We start from the raw sequence: 20358 nt of genomic DNA, 5'->3' as shown, positions 1-20358 counted from the left end.
TAAAAGTTATACTGTATTAGTTAATACAATTAAATGTATATATAGGAACTTACTCATGGCTTTAATGTAATATATTGCCCATTTCTCATAATTATATTTGGTTTTTGGCCCTTTATTCGAAAACGCTTGGGCACCCGTGATTTAAAGCAAGGATTCACCTATACACTTACTCAAAAAAGTGGCAATGTCATGGTCAAAATTATTGGCACCCATGGTAAAATAAAAATTTGCAATAAATTCTGTGTAAATTAATTGTTTCATGTTTGAAGAAAAAAAATTGTAAATATACTTTAGAGATAGTTAACTCATAAGAATTTTAGGAATGCAATACATTTTTTAATGCTGGATTAAAGATAAACGTTTATTATACAATGATATCCACTCCTAATTTATTTATGAAGTGTTAGATTTTTAGGAATTACATTACCTTTAGAAATTAGAGCTTCATCTACATTAAGTGTTTTTAAAAATTCTGTCAAAACTTACCTCTTCTCTTTGGCCTATTAATATAAATTAGTTTTAGGACTCGTTGTCTTGTTTTTATTCAACTTTATTCAACAGTTTGTATAGCGCTTTTACAATGTAGATTGTGTCAAAGCAGCTTCACATAGAAGATTATAATGAATTGAAACAGTGTCAGTTCAGTTTTTAGAGTTTAAGTTCAGTTCAGTTTAGATTAGTTCAGTTCTATTCATTCATTTTCTTTTCGGCTTACTCCCTTTATTAACCTGGGCTCGCCACAGTGGAATGAACTGCCAACTTATCCAGCATATGTTTTACGAAGCGGATGCCCTTTCAGCTGCATCCCATCCCTGGGAAACATCCATACACACTCATTCACACACATACACTACTGACAATTTAGCCTACCCAATTCACCTACTGTGAGTATTCACCAATTCACCTAGACTGTGGAGGTAACCGGAGCACCCGGAGGAAATCCCCACGAATATGGGGAGAACATGCAAACTCCACACAGAAACGCCAACTGACCCAGCCGAGGTTTGAACCAGCGACCTTCTTGCTGTGAGCCGAACATGCTACCCACTGCGTCACCGTGCAGCCCCAGATCTGTTCAGTGTGTTTTAACATTCACTGATAAGAGTCCAACACTGAAAATTAATCCATCGATGCGCAGCTCTACTAGTCCCGAACTACGCAACCCAGTGGTGACCATTTCTCATATGGCCAAATGTCCAGCCTGATCTCATGAGAAAACGTAAGTATTTTACGTTTTGACAGTTTAGTGGCTAATTCGTACGAATTTGTACGAGTTCAGTCGTACGAAATTGTACGATTTTAAAAAGGAGGCGTGGCACCTAACCCCACCCCTAAACCCAACCGTCATTGGCGGATGAGCAAATCGTACTAAATTGTACGAATTAGATCGTACCAATTCGTACAAATTAGCCACTAAATCAAAAAGTTACGAATTGCCGTGAGATTGTGTTGAAATGTCTTGTGCAGAGCTGGAGTCTAAGCGCAGGAGGCTGGAGAACGCTGGAGCTCAGCGAAGACGCGTCAGTCCCTGGAGTTTCACAGGAATCAGTCTCATGCTCTCTACTCCTCTTTGACCACCACAGCAGCTGCTATGTCCTGGTCCGAGATTGTGGAAACCTTGGGATCATTTCTTCACAGATCTTGGATTGCTTCAGTGGCACTGCATAATCTCTGGGGGCCTCGGGATGAGTATCCCCAGGTGGAAATAGAGAATAAAGAGAATAATTAGCATAGCTGCTGTTCATAGTGTATATAAATGAGATGTGTGGAGTACATTCATGTATCATACTGCTATGTGATGCATTGAGTGTATGCTTTGCTAAAAAGATTAATCTAGTCTTTAATCTAGTTTTGAACTGCGGGAGTGTGTCTGAGCCTTGGACATTTTCAGGAAGGCTGTTCCAGCAAACAGAGCATTACAGTAATCCAGCCTAGAAGTCATAAAAGCATGGACTAGCTTTTCTGCATCTGAGATGGATAGCATACTTCGTAACTTAGCGATATTTCTCAGATGAAATAAAGCAGTTTTTGTGACATGGGATATATGCTTTTCAAAAGTTAAATTGCTGTCTAATATGACACCCAGATCTTTTATAGTAGAGCTAACGCTAACTTTGTATCCCTCTAATTGCAGGTTGAGTAGTGAGATCTGCTGTGTACAGGATTTCGGCCCAATAAGTAATAATTCTGTTTTGTCTGAGTTTAAGAGAAGATAATTGTTGGTCATCCAGTCTTTAACATCTTTAATACACTCAGTTAGCTTAGACAGTTTAGACATCTCCTCAGGTTTAGTTGAAATATATAATTGAGTATCAGTGAAAGCTGATCCCATATCTTCTAATAATGTCTCCCAGGGGTAGCATGTTTGTGAAGCATTTTGGTCAACATTCTTGTTGTTTTAATGTGCTATATAAATAAATTTGACATTAACCTTGACCTAGTTTTTTTAAAAAAAGATATTTAAAAAAAAATTATTTTCACAACTTTCTTTGCTCATCTTCCCCAAGGGTGCAAATAACTTTGACCAAGACTGTAGTTTTACAATTTCTCTCTCTTTTAAAAAAATATTAGTGGGTATTTCACCCCAAAATGGTCAGTATTTACTCCAAACTTTGAGTTTCTTTTTTTCTGTTGAACACAAAAGAAGATATTTTGAAGAAATCTGGAAACCTGTAACCATTGACTTACATAGTGGAAAAAACACATACTGTGGAAGTCAATGGTTACAGGTTTCCAGATTTCTTCGAAATATCTTCTTTTTTCATTCATTCATTTTCCTTCGGCTTAGTCACTTTATTCATCAGGGGTCGCCACAGGGGAATGAACTGCCAATTTATCCAGCATATGTTTTACACAGCGAATGCCCTTCCAGCTTCAACGCAGTACTAAGAAACACCCATACACACTCTTTCACACACATATACTACGGACAATTTAGTTTGATCTTATATCTTCCACCAGCTCAGATAATTGTTAAAGCTGTTGTTGTTTTATTATCATTAGTAGTGTTATTATTATCTTAGTCCCTTTATTAATCTGGGGTCACCACAGCGGAATGAACCGCCAACTCATCCAGCATTTGTTTTACGCAGCGAATGCCCTTCCAGCCGCAACCCATTACTGGAAAACAGATACACACATTCACACACACATACACTACGGACAATTTAGCCTGCCCAGTTCACCTGTACCACATGTCTTTGGACTGTGGGAGAAACCAGAGCACCCGGAGGAAACTCACGCGAACGCAGGGAGAACATGCAAACTCCACACAGAAACGGCAACTAAGCCGAGGCTCGAACCAGCGACCTTCTTGCTGTGAGGCGACAGCACTACCTACTTATTATTGTCATTATTATTATTATTATTATTATTATTATTATTATTATTATTATTATTATCATTATTATTATTATTATTATTATTATCATTATTATTATTATTATTATTATTATTATTATCCTTATTATTATTATCATTATTATTATTATTATCCTTATTATTATTATTATTATCATTATTTGTCCTCCTCCTGAATTCCCAACCCCCCCTCACCTCCTTACTATTATCATTAATATTATTACTTCTACTTTTGTTATCATTGTTATTAGTACTGTCCTGACTTGTTCTCCTGTTGTCTTCTCATTATCATTATTACAAGCATTTCTACTATTGTCATTATTCAGGTTGTTGTAGTAATTGTAGTAGTAGTCATAGTAGTAGTAGTAGTAGCGGTTGTAGTTGGGTTTTTTTTTTGTTTTTGTATTTTTGAAGTAGTAGTTGTAGTATCTGTAGTAGTAGATGTCGTTGGTTTAGTGGTATCAGAAGTAGTAGATGTGTGGTAGTAGTAGTAGTATCAGTAGTAGATGTTGTTGATGTAGATGCTGTAGTAGTAGTCATTGCTGTAGTAGTATCAGTAGTAGATGTAGTAGTATCAGTGGTAGTAGTCGTTGTAATAGTATCAGTAGTAGTAGACATTGTTGTTGTAGTAGAAGTAGTGGTTGTGGCTGTAGTAGCAGTAGTAATAGTTGTAACATTAGTAGTAGCAGTAGTAGCTGGTGTAGTACTTGTGATTTATTTTTTTTATTATTATTATTGTAGTGGTTGTTGTTAATGATTATTACTGTTGTCCTTTCTTGCTCGTTTACTGTCATTATTACTATCATTATATCACTAGCATTGTTGTCACTCCTTATCACTGACTGGTTTCTTTCTATCTGATTCTTTTTCTTTTATATATATATATATATTACTTGCTTCATTTATTGACTGTTATTGTTCCTTTTGTATGTTCTCTGACCTGTTTACTAAGTTACCTTTACATACACACACACACACACACACACAAACACACGCGCCAGCCAGTATCTGACTGTATTGTTGTTGTTTTTGGTATTTTTGTTAATGTTTCATTTTCTTTGTGTTTGTATGATCTCAATTTGTGTACCTTTTTGTATATTCTATTAATAAAAAATAAATAAATTAAAAAATATTTTAAAAAGTGAAATATGCCTTTTATTCAAGTGTTTTGCCAGTCTGCAATAAATAAATTAAATTAAATGTAAACTCAAACATCCTCGCTGTCGCTAGTTTTAAGCCAAATCGTGTCAAAAAAAGTTCATATTAATTAATTCACAATTTAATAAATATTTCCATATGTTGTGAATTTGCATCAGCTCATGTAATGTACTGTGGGAATAACTTGCTGCCAGTGTCGCCTCTAATTCCCTTCTGCAAACAGGCCAGCATGAATTTTGTCGTTCATTATTTGCATAATATGCTAACACATGCCATGTTTCCAGCCCAAACTGAGAGCCACAGCTCTGTTATGAAACTAGCCCAAGGCAAGTGGCCTTTTATTTGACTAATGAATTGTTAATGTATTTAAATTATACTAGCTCTGTCAATTTAAATCAGCTCAATATGATGATATTAATAAAACCTAGTTGTATCTGACACAACCATGTAAATCTTTTAATATGTAATGATGCCTAACTTTTTGACTTCATGTGCGTCGTCTTTTCTCGGTTATTTGAAATTATGTTTTTGCAAATACATTTCGCAAATGCTCTAAAGTACAGTGTGAAAGATCCTTTAAAAATAGTCACAAAGGCAATTAGGGCAACAAGGTGGCGCAGTGGGTAGTTCTCTCGCCTCACAGCAAGAAGGTTGTTGGTTCAAGCCTCGCCTGGTCAGTTTGCATGTTCTCCCTGTGTTCATGTGGGTTTCCCCCGGGTGCTCCGGTTTCCCCCTCAAGTCCAAAGACCTTTGGTACAGGTGAATTGGGTAAGCTAAAAATTGTCTGTAGTGTGAATGAGAGTGTATGGGTGTTTCCCAGTGATGGGTTGCAGCAGGAAGGGCATCCGCTGCGTAAAACATATGCTGGATAAGTCGGTGGTTCATTCCGCTGTGGTGATCCTAGATTAATAAAGGGACTAAGCCGAAGAGAAAATGAATGAATGAACAAAGGCAATTATATGAAATTGCAAGTGTTAGTGGTCAACAAATCAAAAATGCACACGCAGAACTGTTTGCCAAGGCTGTGGACTAATGGTAATAATGTTATAAATTATACTTTTTCTTTCACATGTCAATGGTTTTGATAAGACCTCAAAGTATCACTCAAAGCATCACATTTTTGTACTACAGTATGTTTTTATGCACCCTACTGTTTACTGTGTATTCTCACAATCCAAATACATGTACACTCACCGGCCACTTTATTAGATACACCTTACTAGTACTGAGTTGGACCCCCTTTTGCCTTCAGAATTGCCTTAATCCTTCGTGGTATAGATTTAACGAGGTACTGGAAATATTCCTCAGAGATTTTGTTCCATATTGACATGATAGCATCACGCAGTTGCTGCAGATTTCACATCCCAAAGGTGACATCTGGTGACAGTCGAGGCCATTTAAGTACAGTGAACTCATTGTCATGTTCAAGAAACCAGTCTGAGTCTGATTCACGCTTTATGACAATCCCGTGTTAACCTGCTAGTAGTTGCCATCTGAACATGGGTACACTGTGGTCATAAAGGGATGGACATGGTCAGCAACAATACTCAGGTAGACTGTGGCATTGACACGATGCTCAGTTGGTACTAATAGGCCCAAAGTGTGCCAAAAATATATTCCCCACACCATTACACCACCACCACCAGCCTGAACCGTTGATACAAGGCAGGATGGATCCATGCTTTTATGTTGTTAATGCCAAATTCTGACCCTACCATCCGAATGTCGCAGCAAAAAACTCATCAGACCAGGCAACATTTTTCCAATCTCCTATTGTCCAATTTTGGTGAGCCTGTGCCAATTGTAGCCTCAGTTTCCTGTTCTTAGCTGACAGGAGGAGTGGCACCCGGTGTGGTCTTCTGCTGCTGTAGCCCATCCGCCTCAAGGTTGGACGTGTTGTGTGTTCAGACATGCTCTTCTGCAGACCTCAATTGTAATGAGTGGTTATTTGAGTTACTGTTGCCTTTCTATCAGCTGGAACCAGTCTGGCCATTCTCCTCTGACCTCTGGCATCAACACGGCATTTACGCCCACAGAACTGCCACTCACTGGACATTTCCTCTTTTTCGGACCATTACCTGTAAACCCTAGAGATGGTTGTGCTTGAAAATTCCAGTAGATCAGCAGTTTCTGAAATACCAGCTGGCACCAACAACAATGCCACATTCAAAGTCACTTAAATCACCTTTCTTCCCCATTCTGATGCTCAGTTTGAACTGCAGCAGATCGTCTTGACCATGTCTACATGCCTAAATGCATTGAGTTGCTGTTATGTGATTGGCTGATTAGAAATTTGCGATAACAAGCAGTTTGACAGGTGTACCTAATAAAGTGGCCGGTGAATGTGTCTGGGCAAAGTGGATTATATATTTTAATTTTTTTTCAGTAATTTCATGACTTTAAAATTTACTCAATATTTTTTTTAAGTGTAAAATAGTTTCATCAAAACAATTGAGTAGATCATAGTATGCCTTAAAAATTCCCAGTATCGCTGAATTTATTGGAGTAACATGTTACTCTGTGACATAATACAATATTATTATATCATTCAGAGATTTATTTGTTTATTAATAATTTCTTAACTTTTCTTAAGTTAAAACATGTTGTGTTGTCTATAAATATATACAAGTCTGAAAAGATAACTCCTTTTTTTATAAAAAAAATATAACTGAAAACTTTCCCAGTGATGGGTTGCAGCTGGTAGGGCATCCGCTGCGTAAAACATATGCTGGATAAGTTGGCGGTTCATTCCGCTGTGGCAACTACAGATTAATAAAGCGACTAAACCGAAAATAAAATAAATGAATGAATCACTGAAAACATTAACTTATATTATATATTATTTAAGTAGTTTTGTTTAAATTTTAAAAGTTCGTTGCATTAATCCCATAACTATCCTGTCATTTTGAATTTTTTTGCATAAAAATAACAAAATATTTCTCAAAGATTTCAACACTTTTATTCTACAGCTGTATGCTGCAAATATGTTCATCTTTTAAATCGCTGGAAGTTAACTCCCTAATAATAATAGCGTAGAATTTTTGCTTTGGGCTTAAATTCTAATGCCATGATGTTGCGTTCCGCTGCTATGGCATTCCTAAAATAAAATGCACCCAGGCGCTTCTGCGTGTCATCTTGCAACGTGGCGTCCACGCCCATCTCGAGTTACAGACAACCCCAAGTCCAATAGCAGAGCTTCTACCATTCCACCTTCCTTCGCTAGCCAGTTAATGATTGGCTGTCCGCTGACACGCATCCATTCGGGGTTTGGTTGTGGCGTTTAGTGATCCGCCGGGTATGTTTGAATCGAAAATGAAAAGATCCGACTTGTGTTCTGGAGACTGGGATTGTTTCGCTCCCAGTTGATAACAATTGAAACGCGTACTTCAGGCAGCTGCAACTTCTTGTGATTTTGGCGACATATGATAACGCCTAACAGTTTTTAAACTACCTCTTTGAATTGCGTCCTTTTAAAAATGGAGGTCTCGACCTATTTGTGGCTTCTGTCGCTCTGCACGAGCCTTGTGCAAGGAAAACCCACTCTCAGGAAAGAAAGAGTTCACCACGAGCCCGAACTGAGCAGACAAACACACGAAGACAACCAGAGTTATCAATACGACCACGAGGCCTTTCTGGGCAAAGAGGAGGCCACTACATTTGACCAGCTCACCCCGGAGGAAAGCAAGGCTAGATTAGGGTAAGATTTGAGGGTTTTTGTCTCAAAAAACATAACTTTACTTAAGCATTACATATGTATGGGGTTCAGAGTCAGATACAACTGCTCATTATGGCCAAAAAAAGAGAAGTAGTTATATAATTTAATTTAAAACGTGTCATATTCTTGGAAAATAAGGATATGTATATTCATATGCTGACTTAATTTTTTTTACAGTTGAATCAAATGAAGTTTTCTAGTCATCTCAACTTACATCAAGCAAACTGACTAAAGTATTAAGTTATTAATTTATTACTTAAATTTAGTTGAAACCTGATTAACGTATTCAAACAAGTTAAATCAACATAAAACTATTAGTTGTCTTGACTTTTTGTCATTACATTTTTAACAATGTGTTATTGTTTATACATATTTTTTTAAATCTAATTTGCTACTACTATATGTGAACCATGGACAACAAAAACTTCTGACCAGTCTTCTGTTGCACTGTTATATTTTTGGCAATAGATAGACATACTTTGTATTACTTTTTGCAAAAGTAAATCATTAGGATATTAAGTAAATCATTAGGATATTAAGTAAATCATTAGGATATTAAGTAAACCATTAGGATATTAAGTAAACCATTAGGATATTAATTAATGATCATCTTCCATGAAGATATTTTGTACATTTCCTACCATAAATCCATCAAAAAAAATCATTTTGGTCAGTAATGTGCGTTGCTAAGAACTTAATTTAGACAGGTTTTCCCAGTATTTCGAATTTTAATAATTTTTTTTTTAACCCAGTTTTCAGATTTTTCCGTAGTTATATCTTGGCCAAATGTTGTCATATTGTAACAAACTATACATCAGCAGGAAGATTATTTCATTCATCTTTCAGAAAAGAAAAATTTTGTCAATTAGGACAGGTTTTGTGATTCAAAGTAACATATAGTATATAAGAAAAACATGTACGGTAACGTATTAATAAATATGAATACATGTTGTATAAAGTTATGTCAAGGAATATATGAATACAAGTACTTCAATTGAATCCAAAGAAAGTCTAGTCTATTTTTATGGATTTTCCTGCCACATGATGATAAAATGCCCCCCAGTGTGATGGTTGCCACACTGCCATGTAAACAGTATCTGGATTTATCAGGGTTATGGTGCCAACGTAACTCCTCCAGCTCACCATGGGGTGAAATGGGCGTAAACATGAAGGCATTCCCCCAGATCTCCTCTCCTGTCTTTCTGAGTGGGAGGAGGGCTCACTGCACTTCACAACGTGGCATCAGAGATAAAAATAATTTGCTGTTGACAGCCTTGTAGTAACTTGAATTACAGTTTCTGTCAAGAACATGTCTTGGGTCGTATTTCAACTTAAATTGAAAGTAATGGTGCATTTTGCTTAGAGGCAAGAAGAGGAAACTTGATTATATTTTTATTCACCAATGAGAGTGATATGATTTTTAGTTTTAAAATCTGCTAAATTTTTATTAAAAATCTAAATATAGTCTGTATATTTATGATGTTGGTGCTGCTGATTATTAACTGTTAAACTAAAATGTAATTTTATATATATATATATTTTTTTCTTGCAAACTGGATTGAAAATCCTGAGGTTTTCTTTAATGTGGGAAAATAGTAAAAATAAAGGTTAAAATAATTGAGTAGATCATAGTAAGACTTTTTACAGTGAACAGCTATGGAAAAAATAAAGAGTCTAATTGTAAATTACCAATTTATCTGGATTTAATAGAGTTAAAAGTTAAAATATTTCTATTTTTGTTCAGTTTTAAACTTGGTTCTCTTATATTTACATTGCAGCCCATCAAACTTATGTTTGTAGGAATGATGCATATGATGCATAACACTTTATTGTAGTGTTCCACGTACTTTAGTAATTACAATTATGCATAATTACTTGGAACTACACCCTAAACCTAACACACATTCTAGCTCTAACTGTATAGATATTCATTAATATTATATTGTAATTAAATCAAGTCTAATCAATCCGAGCTTTGTTCCACTACATTCCGCTGTGTGGACATACAGAAGAATGAAATGTCATGTCTCGCAGGACAATGGTGCTACATAAATTAATTATAAATACAAACACAACACTGGAAATAAGAGCTATTTAAAAAAACTATGCATAACTTAAATATACTATAAGATCCTTAACTATACATGCTATACAAGTACTTTTACATGAGACTGAACAATGTTGTGCAGGATGTTGTTTAAATTAATACACTAAAGACACCTTAAAATAAAGTGTTACCCAATATTTTCTTTTTCTTTCATTCTTGTCTTGACAAAACATTCAGCCAAAAAAAGCCAAACCCCAGCTGGGTCAGTTGGCATTTCTGTTTGCATGTTCTCCCTGTGTTTGCGTGGGTTTCCTCCGAGTGCTCCGGTTTCCCCCACAAGTCCAAAAACATGTGGTATAGGTGAATTTAATAAACTAAATCGGCCGTAGTGTATGTGAGTGTGTGGTTGTTTCCCAGTGTTACGTTGTGGCTGGAAGGGCATCCGCTGCATAAAACATATGCTGGATAAGTTGGTGGTTCATTCTGCTGTGACGACCCCTGATTAACAAAGGGACTAAGCTGAAAAGAAAAAGAATTAATTAACAATACACAGTTGTCTTGTAATTGTGACTAGATCATTCATTCATTCATTCATTCATTGATTTTCTTTTCGGCTTAGTCCCTTTATTAATCTGGGGACGCCACAGTGGAATGAACCGCCAACTTATCCAGCACGTTTTTACGCAGCGGATGCCCTTCCAGCCGCAACCCATCTCTGGGAAAGTGACAAGATCAAATAACCAAAATAAGATGGTAATACATATTTACATAATAAGTAATTGTAACCGGCCTGTTATGCAATATGTTTTCAAAGGATCCACCCTGTCTGAGCTGAAAAGCCGGAGATTTGTGTGAAAACTTAATTGAAAGTGAGTTCTGCTCAAGTTTATTTTATTCACTCTTTCAATTCTATGCACTATTAAATGTCTTAGGAAGATAGTTGAACGTATCGACAGCAATGTTGATGGATTCATCACCACCGATGAACTCAAAGCCTGGATCAAGAGAGTTCAGAAGCGCTACGTTTATGAGAACGTCGCTAAAGTCTGGACTGACTATGACCTAAACAAAGACAACAAGATCTCGTGGGATGAATATAAGCAGGCCACTTACGGTTACTACCTCGGTAAGTTAAACTGCGTCTGAAACGGTCTTGTTTTAGATATTACAGATATGAATTTTGATAGTCATTCAGTGTTTATATGAGATTCAACATCTCTTCCTTTCCCAGCCAATCCAGAGGAGTTTGAAGATGCTACAGATCAGTTTAGCTTCAAGAAGATGCTTCCGCGAGATGAACGCAGGTTTAAAACCGCAGACCTCGATGGCGATTTGGCTGCAGACAAAGAGGAGTTCACTGCTTTCCTCCACCCAGAGGAGTTTGCTCACATGCAGGAAATTGTGGTTCTTGTGAGTATGTTTATGATTATGGTGTTTTACTGAATTTTAGACCGTGGTAATTACTGTCAGTTTAATTATGAAGACTACTGAAAACAACCATCATGCTATTTCTTGAAAAATTATAGATCTGTCTCCTCTGCTTTACCAGGAAACTCTGGAAGACATTGACAAAAATGGAGATGGTCATGTCGATGAAGATGAATACATTGGTAGGTACTAATGTATTTTTGTGTGACCAGTGGTGTAAAGTAACTAATTACAAATACTCAAATTACTGTAATTGAGTAGTTTTTCTCAGAAGTTGTAATTTACAAAGCAGTTTTAAAAATGTGTACTTTTACTTTCCCTTGAGTACATTTTTAGAGCTGTATCGGTACTTTTACTCCACTATTTTTCTTCGACCTGCAGTGACTACTTTATTTTTTCTTGTCTATGGGGATTAGAAAAAATCAGTCCTGTGAGTCTAATCAAATCACACATAGAAATTAAATCACATCATGATGAACTACCTCAAGACATGGACGATTTATAATTGCAGCAAACTGTTTGGAAGTATTCAAAGTGTCCAAGAAGATGTCCAAAGTCTTTACACGCAATGACACAGAGACTGTTTAGATGCATGTCACTGATGAGAAGATGTTGGATGTTTACTATTTGATGACCGAAATGGCCTTAAACACCCAGCAGGCACAAGACATCAACATGACATCAGCTTGACGTTGTACCCCAACGTCATGGGGGCGTTGCATTTTGTTTGGAAATAAAAATCGAGTTGGAATGTCAGAACTCAATGTCAGGCCAACGTCAATGTCCAGCATCCAACCTAAAACCAACCAAATATCAACGTCTAATGATGTAACAGCATGACATTCTGTGGATGTTACCACTATTGACATTTATCAGACATTGAATTTTGGTTGCCATACCTGATGAATAAATGTCAGTATTTGACGTCAATATGATGTTGATTTTAGATGTTGGGTCAACGTTCGATTTTGGTTGCTTTCTAACAACCTGAAATCGACCAAATATCAACGTCATTTTATGTCATTATTGGACATCAAAATAACATTGTCCTTAGACGCTGGCTAGATATTGAATTTTGGTCACCTGACGTCACAACCTAAGTCTAACCTAATAATAACGTCTTATGACGTTGTGTGCCTGCTAGGCAAGAACTCTATACACTAATGTTAACACGCATCCACAAATTACATGTAAACGCATCAGTTTTTAACAGCCTAATACTTGCTACTCACTACTATTGAGTACTTTTGAAAGGTCTACTTTTTACTCACACTACATTTTTAGACAAATAATGGTACTTTTACTTGAGTAAGATTTTTCAGTACTCTTTCCACCACTGTCTGTGACTAGCAGAATGTACCTAAATATTTGGTGTGAGGTGTTTCTAAACCATATAATAGGTTTTTTGTCATTTTTAGGGTTAATTCAAACCAGAAAAGTTTGTTAGTTCACTTGCTTTGGACTGGAGCAAACACAGTGTTCATTTTTTTCCCCCATTTAATTTGCTGTGATTTGCACTAGTGAACTAGAAATTGCAAACAAAAGCACCCATGTGCTAAAGTCAGACATTAGAGTGAAAGGCTTGCAATCCTGTGGTGTATGCTGTGTCCAAAGAACCAACCCTTGCTGTAGCTCTGAGGACTGGTCACAGATCGCTTCTTTTGTTCACACAAGTTGTTTTTCAAATGTAGACGTGCAAATAGAGAGCAATTTGATCATAATCTGTGTATTATACACATTTCAGTTATAATGGTAGACTAGTTACCTCAGATAAGCAAAGAAAAGCCAAACACAGCAATGCCCTTTTCTTATATGACCAAATAAAAATTGTATCCTAAGTTGTATGATATAAAACTTTGGCATAGACTGGGGTTTGTTAATGGTGGTTCATTGGAGAGCACTGCGAATGGTTGCTTGGGTACAGCAGATGTGACTGGTCAAACTACAGGATCCTGATAGCTCAAAAGGCACATGGCTTTCTTTAATAGTGCCATTATATTCACACCTTAAATCAACAGTACCAGAGTTTGTTTGGAAGTGGACCGAGACCCCCACTTTTTTGATGTTATTAACCTGGTGATCTTATCACAAGTGGCCACCTTCTTTATAATACTATGGCTGCAAGTAAAAACATTTTTCTGATGTTTTCAGCTGACATGTTTGCACACGAAGATGCTGGTCCGGAGCCAGACTGGGTAAGGACTGAGAGAGACCAATTTTCAGATTTCAGAGATCTGAACAAAGATGGAAAGATGGACCTAGAAGAGATTCGTCACTGGATTCTGCCACAGGACTATGATCACGCACAGGCAGAAGCCAGACATCTGGTGTACGAGTCGGACACAGACAAAGTAAGAACTGACTAGGATACTGTTAAGAATGACTTCCAAAACAACCTTGTAGGGATGTAACAATTCACCTGACTCATGATTCGATACTAATCTCATGATTTAGTAATTTTTAAAAACAAATTATTTGAAATATAAAGGTGAACAAGAGCCCTTTTTTCTCAAACGCTGCATATTTTTTAACAAAATAAAATGTTTTCTGCAAAACTAAATTGGAATTTTAAAAACAAAGTTCAAATTAAAAAGTGATTAATACAAACTAAAGAAGACTCTTTAATATAAACAATCTAAAACTGTGTGCAGCTACATAAAAAATTTAAAACGAACTCCAAATCAAAAATGAACAATACAAATTGAAGAAGCTCTTTAATACAAAGAAACTAAAACTGTGACTGTGCTGGGATTTGGCATTTTTTAAAAAGAAATATCCAATATTTATGTTGCAGACATAAGCTGAGGTCATTGCACATTTACAATGTCCCCTGCTGATGAAAAATTTTCACTGGGGACTGAGATGGCTGGTGTGGAGAGGAAAGCCTTTCCTAAACCAGAGAGCAGTGTGTAAAGAGGTGCTCAATAGGCCCTCTGCTCTACGGGACTGGCCACTGGCGTCAAATACTGATTATAAAATATAATATATGATATAATAAGCAAATTATTAAAATATGCATAAACATAAAAAGAGGGTAAAAAAGAAACAATCTAATACCTGGTTCTGTAATGACTTTCTCTTTCAGTCTGAAACACTTTCGCTATGAAAACACTTATGCACTTGTAAAGCGAAGCTGCCAATCCTCATGCTTTGGTTTGGGAATTATGAATTAAATTTAACTATTATAAGATATAAAATATAGTATTTCTGACAATTTGCTTCGTTTTGTATATTGAATTATGAGTTAATACAGTATTGCGATACTACTACTACTACTTCTGCCTGGTTTGGTCTATTAATAGCTTTTTGCGTACTGACATCTGTGATCGTAGTTTTTCACTGTGCTGACTGTTTATGTGCATTATATTTGTTGTTCTGTTAGTGTTAGGTTAAAAATTATTTTACCCCTACCCCTTACCCTTGGCCCTTAAAAATAAGTGTGAAGGGTTAGGGCTTCAAAATTTACCCCTAAGAATTGGGACAGCACTACAGCACCTGCACACGTCATCATATGTCATCGTGATCTCATGCTTGATGTAAGATCAGATGATCACGACTGCTGCAGTTATTCCAGTTGTTATTTTTTGGTATTTATCTTCAGGAAATCACTGAAAGCAATGATATTATGTTATCATAATGATCTAATATGGCAAAAAGATCGTAACTGTACTGTGCATTTACACAGTGGCCATATTCATCTATGTAAACACACCCAACCAACAAAAACATTATAGCAGACACTGTAAAAAGCTCATTCTCAGCCACTAGACATTACTGACAGGGTATTCGAGTGTCATTAAGTGTCAGAACGTTGTGGGACTACTGTACATTAGGGATTATAGATTGCGAAATTTAGTGTTTTTTTTTCTTAAAAGCATGACGGTAAAACATGAACGCGGTTATGAATATATTAAAACATGATTGTTTGTTGTAAAAATTCATAATAATGACAAAAAAATACTAATTTGTGGATCTCCATACTTCTGGGTGCAGCTGTGGCTGGTGTATTTTGGAAAATTTTCTTACCCCTTGGTTTCGAGTGTGGTTCCTTAGCCCTATGCCTTCAAGCTAAAGAGAATTAGAACGCCCCTACCCCTTGGCGGGAGCATGCAAAACGAGGGGGAAGGGCTAAGGGGTAGAATTGGGATTTGCGCTCCGTAAACATCTTTTTGCAGTATTTGCACACAGTTTGTGTTTTGTCTGTCGCACTTCATAGCTGTCATTTTACTCGGCCGCCCCCCCCTCTAGTTCGCCGCTAATGTGCAGGTAAAGTAAGTTTGCACCTGTAAACACAGCTCCCCGTCTGCTCAAAACGTATCGAGATTCATTCAACATTTGTACCGGTTTGAATAATCACATATTTGAATCGATTTTCAACTATTCACGGTGAATCGTTACATCCCTACAATCTTGGTATTCATTTCTAGGAATGAGAAATGTTGTGAGCAGTATTTCAGCATAATAGAACGATTTCTAAAAGTTAATGTAAGACTGAAAACTGGAGTGTTGATGCTAAAAAAAAAATAGGAATGCATTATAGTGTAGTTTATGAAGTTTAGACAATAACTGTATTGTTTTCAAACATGTGCACTTCAAAACATTTTCCAAAAGTATCTTTTCTTAGGCCATTGCAAATTAACAAATGCATAAAGTTGTCAGTTTTTAGATGAAAACAGTGTTGTGTAAATACCCTCTAAAATGGTACCTTTACTAAAGTATGATTGTTTTACAAGGTTTATTTGAAGTGACTGATGGTTAGAAAAACATGCACACACTTGTCATGACGGCTGTTCGTGTTTTTAGGACCAGATGTTGAGCAAAGAGGAGATACTTGAGAACTGGAACATGTTTGTTGGCAGCCAAGCCACCAACTATGGTGAAGACCTTACCAGGAACCACGATGAGCTCTGAGCCTGACTGACCTCTACCTGAAAACACAGGTATCCAAAACTCAAACTCCATGGCATCCTTCCTTTCAGAAGCCATGCAACTGACTGATGAACTGCAGCTCTACCTCACAGACTGGACATAGAGGACCACTGACTGATGGCCATAGTCCTGATACAATACAAGGATATTCTCCTTCGCTCTATGTTCGTTTTGTGGGTGCTCAAGAAACTCTTCAAGGTCTGCTTGAGCTGCTACAGATTTCTGAGCCTTTTAACTCTAACGTGTTTCATTTTTAAATTGGTCATAGTCCAAAGCCTGTACTTGTACAAGCTGTCCGGGTTTTTGTCTGATCAAATAGTCTATTTATTTGGAATTTGAATTGAATTTCTTGCTTTGTAATTACATTGCTTTTACTCCCTCAAACACAAGTCACTTCAAACACTACAAGTGTTGAAATACAGTTCTACATAAATGTGTAATCACACTATATAGATTATCACAAAATTCCTGCTGCTGGCCAATAATGAGTCTTATTTGTTTTGACACCATGTTTTAAACAGAGCTGCCTTTGATGCATTTTTTTCTTGTGTCTTTATGTTTGCACACGTGGTCTATTTTTAGCTAATGTCCGTTAATATTAATCACTATTTATACTATCCATTTCATGTCACTTTTTAAAATTGGATAATTAAAAATAGTCTATAAAGTGGGTTTTGTGTGTGTACCCTATCATTCACAAGTTTGTTGTTTTGAAAGGAATGAACTTTTAGTTAGTAAGCATGCATTAAATTCTCTAAGCATTAAAATTAAGACATTAAATGTAAAAGAAGATAAGCTGTAATAATTTTTCACAATATTTCTGATCAAATAAATGCAATTTCGTTCTCTTCAAATGAAAAAAAAAAAACATGACCACAATTGTTTGAATAATATATTGGCATTTAAGTGTGACATAAGCAGTGGTGGTCAGTAAATACTGCTGGAATTTGTTAAAAACAGCAGTTAATTTAGCTAATAATGTTAGTCAGTTAATAATGTCCTTTTTTACTCTTCAGCCTCTTTATTTTGAAGTATTTCTCAATGTTTTTTTGCTTGTAGTACAGTGGTTTTTATTTGTATTTAATATTATTATTATTTTAGGGTCAAAGTTCATACAAGGCATTGAACAACTTAAATCACTATAAAATTAGTTGTAGATTTCATTTTTAACGCAGTATATAAATACTTCAATTTTAATTTAATTTACTATTTTTTTTTTATTTGCTGGAGAAGGCATCAAAACATCCTCTGCTAAGATACACCAACTACTTTACTTTTAAAGTTGTTTTGATTGCTGAATAATTGTTATCAGCAAACTGCATAAATTCATTCATTCGGTTTCTTTTCGGCTTGGTTCCTTTATTAATCAGGGGTCGTCACAGCGGAATGAACCGCTAACTTATCCAGCATATGTTCGTGTCCAGCTGTATGTGTTTTTAGGACCAGAGGTTGAGCAAAGAGGAGATACTTGAGAACTGGAACATGTTTGTTGGCAGCCAAGCCACCAACTATGGTGAAGACCTTACCAGGAACCACGATGAGCTCTGAGCCTGACTGACCTCTACCTGAAAACACAGGTATCCAAAACTCAAACTCCATGGCATCCTTCCTTTCAGAAGCCATGCAACTGACTGATGAACTGCAGCTCTACCTCACAGACTGGACATAGAGGACCGCTGACTGATGGCCATAGTCCTGATACAATATAAGGATATTCTCCTTCGCTCTATGTTCGTTTTGTGGGTGCTCAAGAAACTCTTCATGGTCTGCTTGAGCTTCTACAGATCACACAGCGGTTTAATCCAAGGTTATCATACCGTCAGAATCTTGTACCGGCCCATGCCTAGTCTCAACATTAGGCTATAAAAAGTTAATCTCTCCCAATGCGTTTTTGTTGTTTATGATGAGTTTTGAGAAACTGCTTACGATTAATGCAGATTTTTATAAAAAGGAGTTGGTGGGTTTTTATTTTTATGGGATGGCTGTCTTTACACATTACCATCTCACTTTTAGGTTTAAACAACAAGTAAAAGTGACTTGCATAATTAAAAAAAAATAACTAAAAATTAGTATATTAGAAATAATGTTTTGTAAGTATGCTTTATTTTACTTCCAAAAGAGCAAAGTGAATTAAACCTGGCATCTCGTACTCCAGGCAAAAGCACAGCTCCATCTGTTTTCCTCCAGTGATGAGACTCGTATTGGAGTTCCTGTAATATCAGTGTCTACAGTCCGGTCATCTCCGTAGGATGCCCTGCAGAAGGAAAATATATAATTAGGTAAAGATGCGTCATTTGTCAGAGCTAGTAAGACAGTTAATGTAAGGATTACCATGTTTTCTGGCCCAATGCCTGAAGGTTGAGTAAATTACAGTTTCTTTTCCCCTTCCAGAATGTTTGATGCGTCTCAGGTTTCAAGCCCTGAGCAGAAATTACCTCTGTTTTCATGTGTAGATGTTTTATGAACACTATATTGAGTCTATTTTGTTCTCTTCTATAGGTCTATCAGAGATTACATAAATGTATGTTTGGCCTGAAGATAACTTTTTTTTTTTTTTTCCCTTAAGGAAATGTTTGCATACTCTTTTAGTGTCATGCAATGAAGACTTTTTTTCCTCCCTCTAGTGGTTGATACACTAAGAACTTTACAATTACACACACACACAGAGATATATATATATATATATATATAATATAAAATCCATCATAAGGACGAATCCTTAATATTTAGGGAGACAACTCGGTGTATATACTGCAAAACATTGTTCCTTCCTCTGTATTTGTGTCTGGTTTTCCTGTATAAATATTCTCAACATTTTTTCAAATCGAGACACAAGAAAACAAGATGTTATTAATTTTTATATCATTTTGTCACTTTTTTTGTTTGCTTAATTTTTTTTATTATGGATTTTTTGTTTGATTTAATTTTATATTTTTAATTGAATTTTTATTTTTTTTTGGTTTTAATTGAATTTATTTTATTTTTAAACTAATGTTAATTAAATAAAAAAATAACTCAATAAAATTCAATAAAAATAAATAAATTCAATTAAAATATAAAATTAAATCGAACTAAAACTTTAGTTGTATATTTTTATTTGTTTGATTTTATTTTATATGTTAAATTGAAATTGTTTTCAAAATTTTTTCAGTTTTTTTTAATTCTATTAAAACAAAAATAGAAAATAAATTCAATTACAAATATAAACTTAAAACAAAAAGTTTGATTTAATTTAATATTTTTAATTAGACATTTTTGTTTGATTTAATTATATGTTTTTAATTGCATTTATTTTCTTATTTGTTTTAATTAAATTTATTTTATTTTATTTATCTAATGTCAATTACATAAATAAAATAATAATAAAATAAACTCAATTAAAAATAAAAAATTAAATCAAACAAAATCTTTTCTGTTTGATTTAAATTTATATTTTTAATTTAATTTATTTTCTAAATTATTTTTAGTTTTAATTGAATTAAGATGTTTATCATGAATTGATTTTCAATTTTTATTGAATTTATTTAACTAATAATATCAATATAAACGAAAACTTTTTTGACTAATTATAGATTTTTTTATTGTATTATTTGTTGAATTTATTTTCTATATTTTGTTATAATTAAATTGTTTTTATTTACAAAATCAAATGTTAGATTTAAAAATAAATAAATAAATTGAATTAAAACAAAAACATTGGAAAATAAATAAAATTAAAATA

The 20358-nt window shown here is 35.2% G+C and overlaps 1 protein-coding gene across 2 annotated transcripts; it reads left to right on the top strand.

The window, feature by feature from the left end:
- Nucleotides 1-7768: 7768 nt before the first annotated feature.
- Nucleotides 7769-18572, top strand: rcn1 (reticulocalbin 1, EF-hand calcium binding domain). Of its 2 annotated transcripts, none has more exons than XM_056461073.1 (6): nt 7769-8215; nt 11213-11406; nt 11512-11690; nt 11830-11890; nt 13860-14059; nt 18078-18572. In XM_056461073.1, exons 1-6 carry the CDS (start codon nt 7995-7997, stop codon nt 18183-18185), a joined length of 963 nt encoding a protein of 320 aa, XP_056317048.1. In that variant the 5' UTR covers nt 7769-7994; the 3' UTR covers nt 18186-18572. The 2 variants fall into 2 exon arrangements, with proteins under 2 accessions (XP_056317048.1, XP_056317047.1); XM_056461072.1 differs by lacking the exon at nt 18078-18572 and adding an exon at nt 16512-17404 and having other exon boundaries at nt 7773-8215.
- Nucleotides 18573-20358: the final 1786 nt, after the last annotated feature.

The sequence above is a fragment of the Danio aesculapii genome, chromosome 7, assembly GCF_903798145.1.
Source record: "Danio aesculapii chromosome 7, fDanAes4.1, whole genome shotgun sequence".
Lineage (NCBI taxonomy): Eukaryota > Metazoa > Chordata > Actinopteri > Cypriniformes > Danionidae > Danio > Danio aesculapii.
The sequence above is the reverse complement of the archived record's forward strand: the minus strand, read 5'-3'. Positions and strand labels throughout refer to the sequence as shown.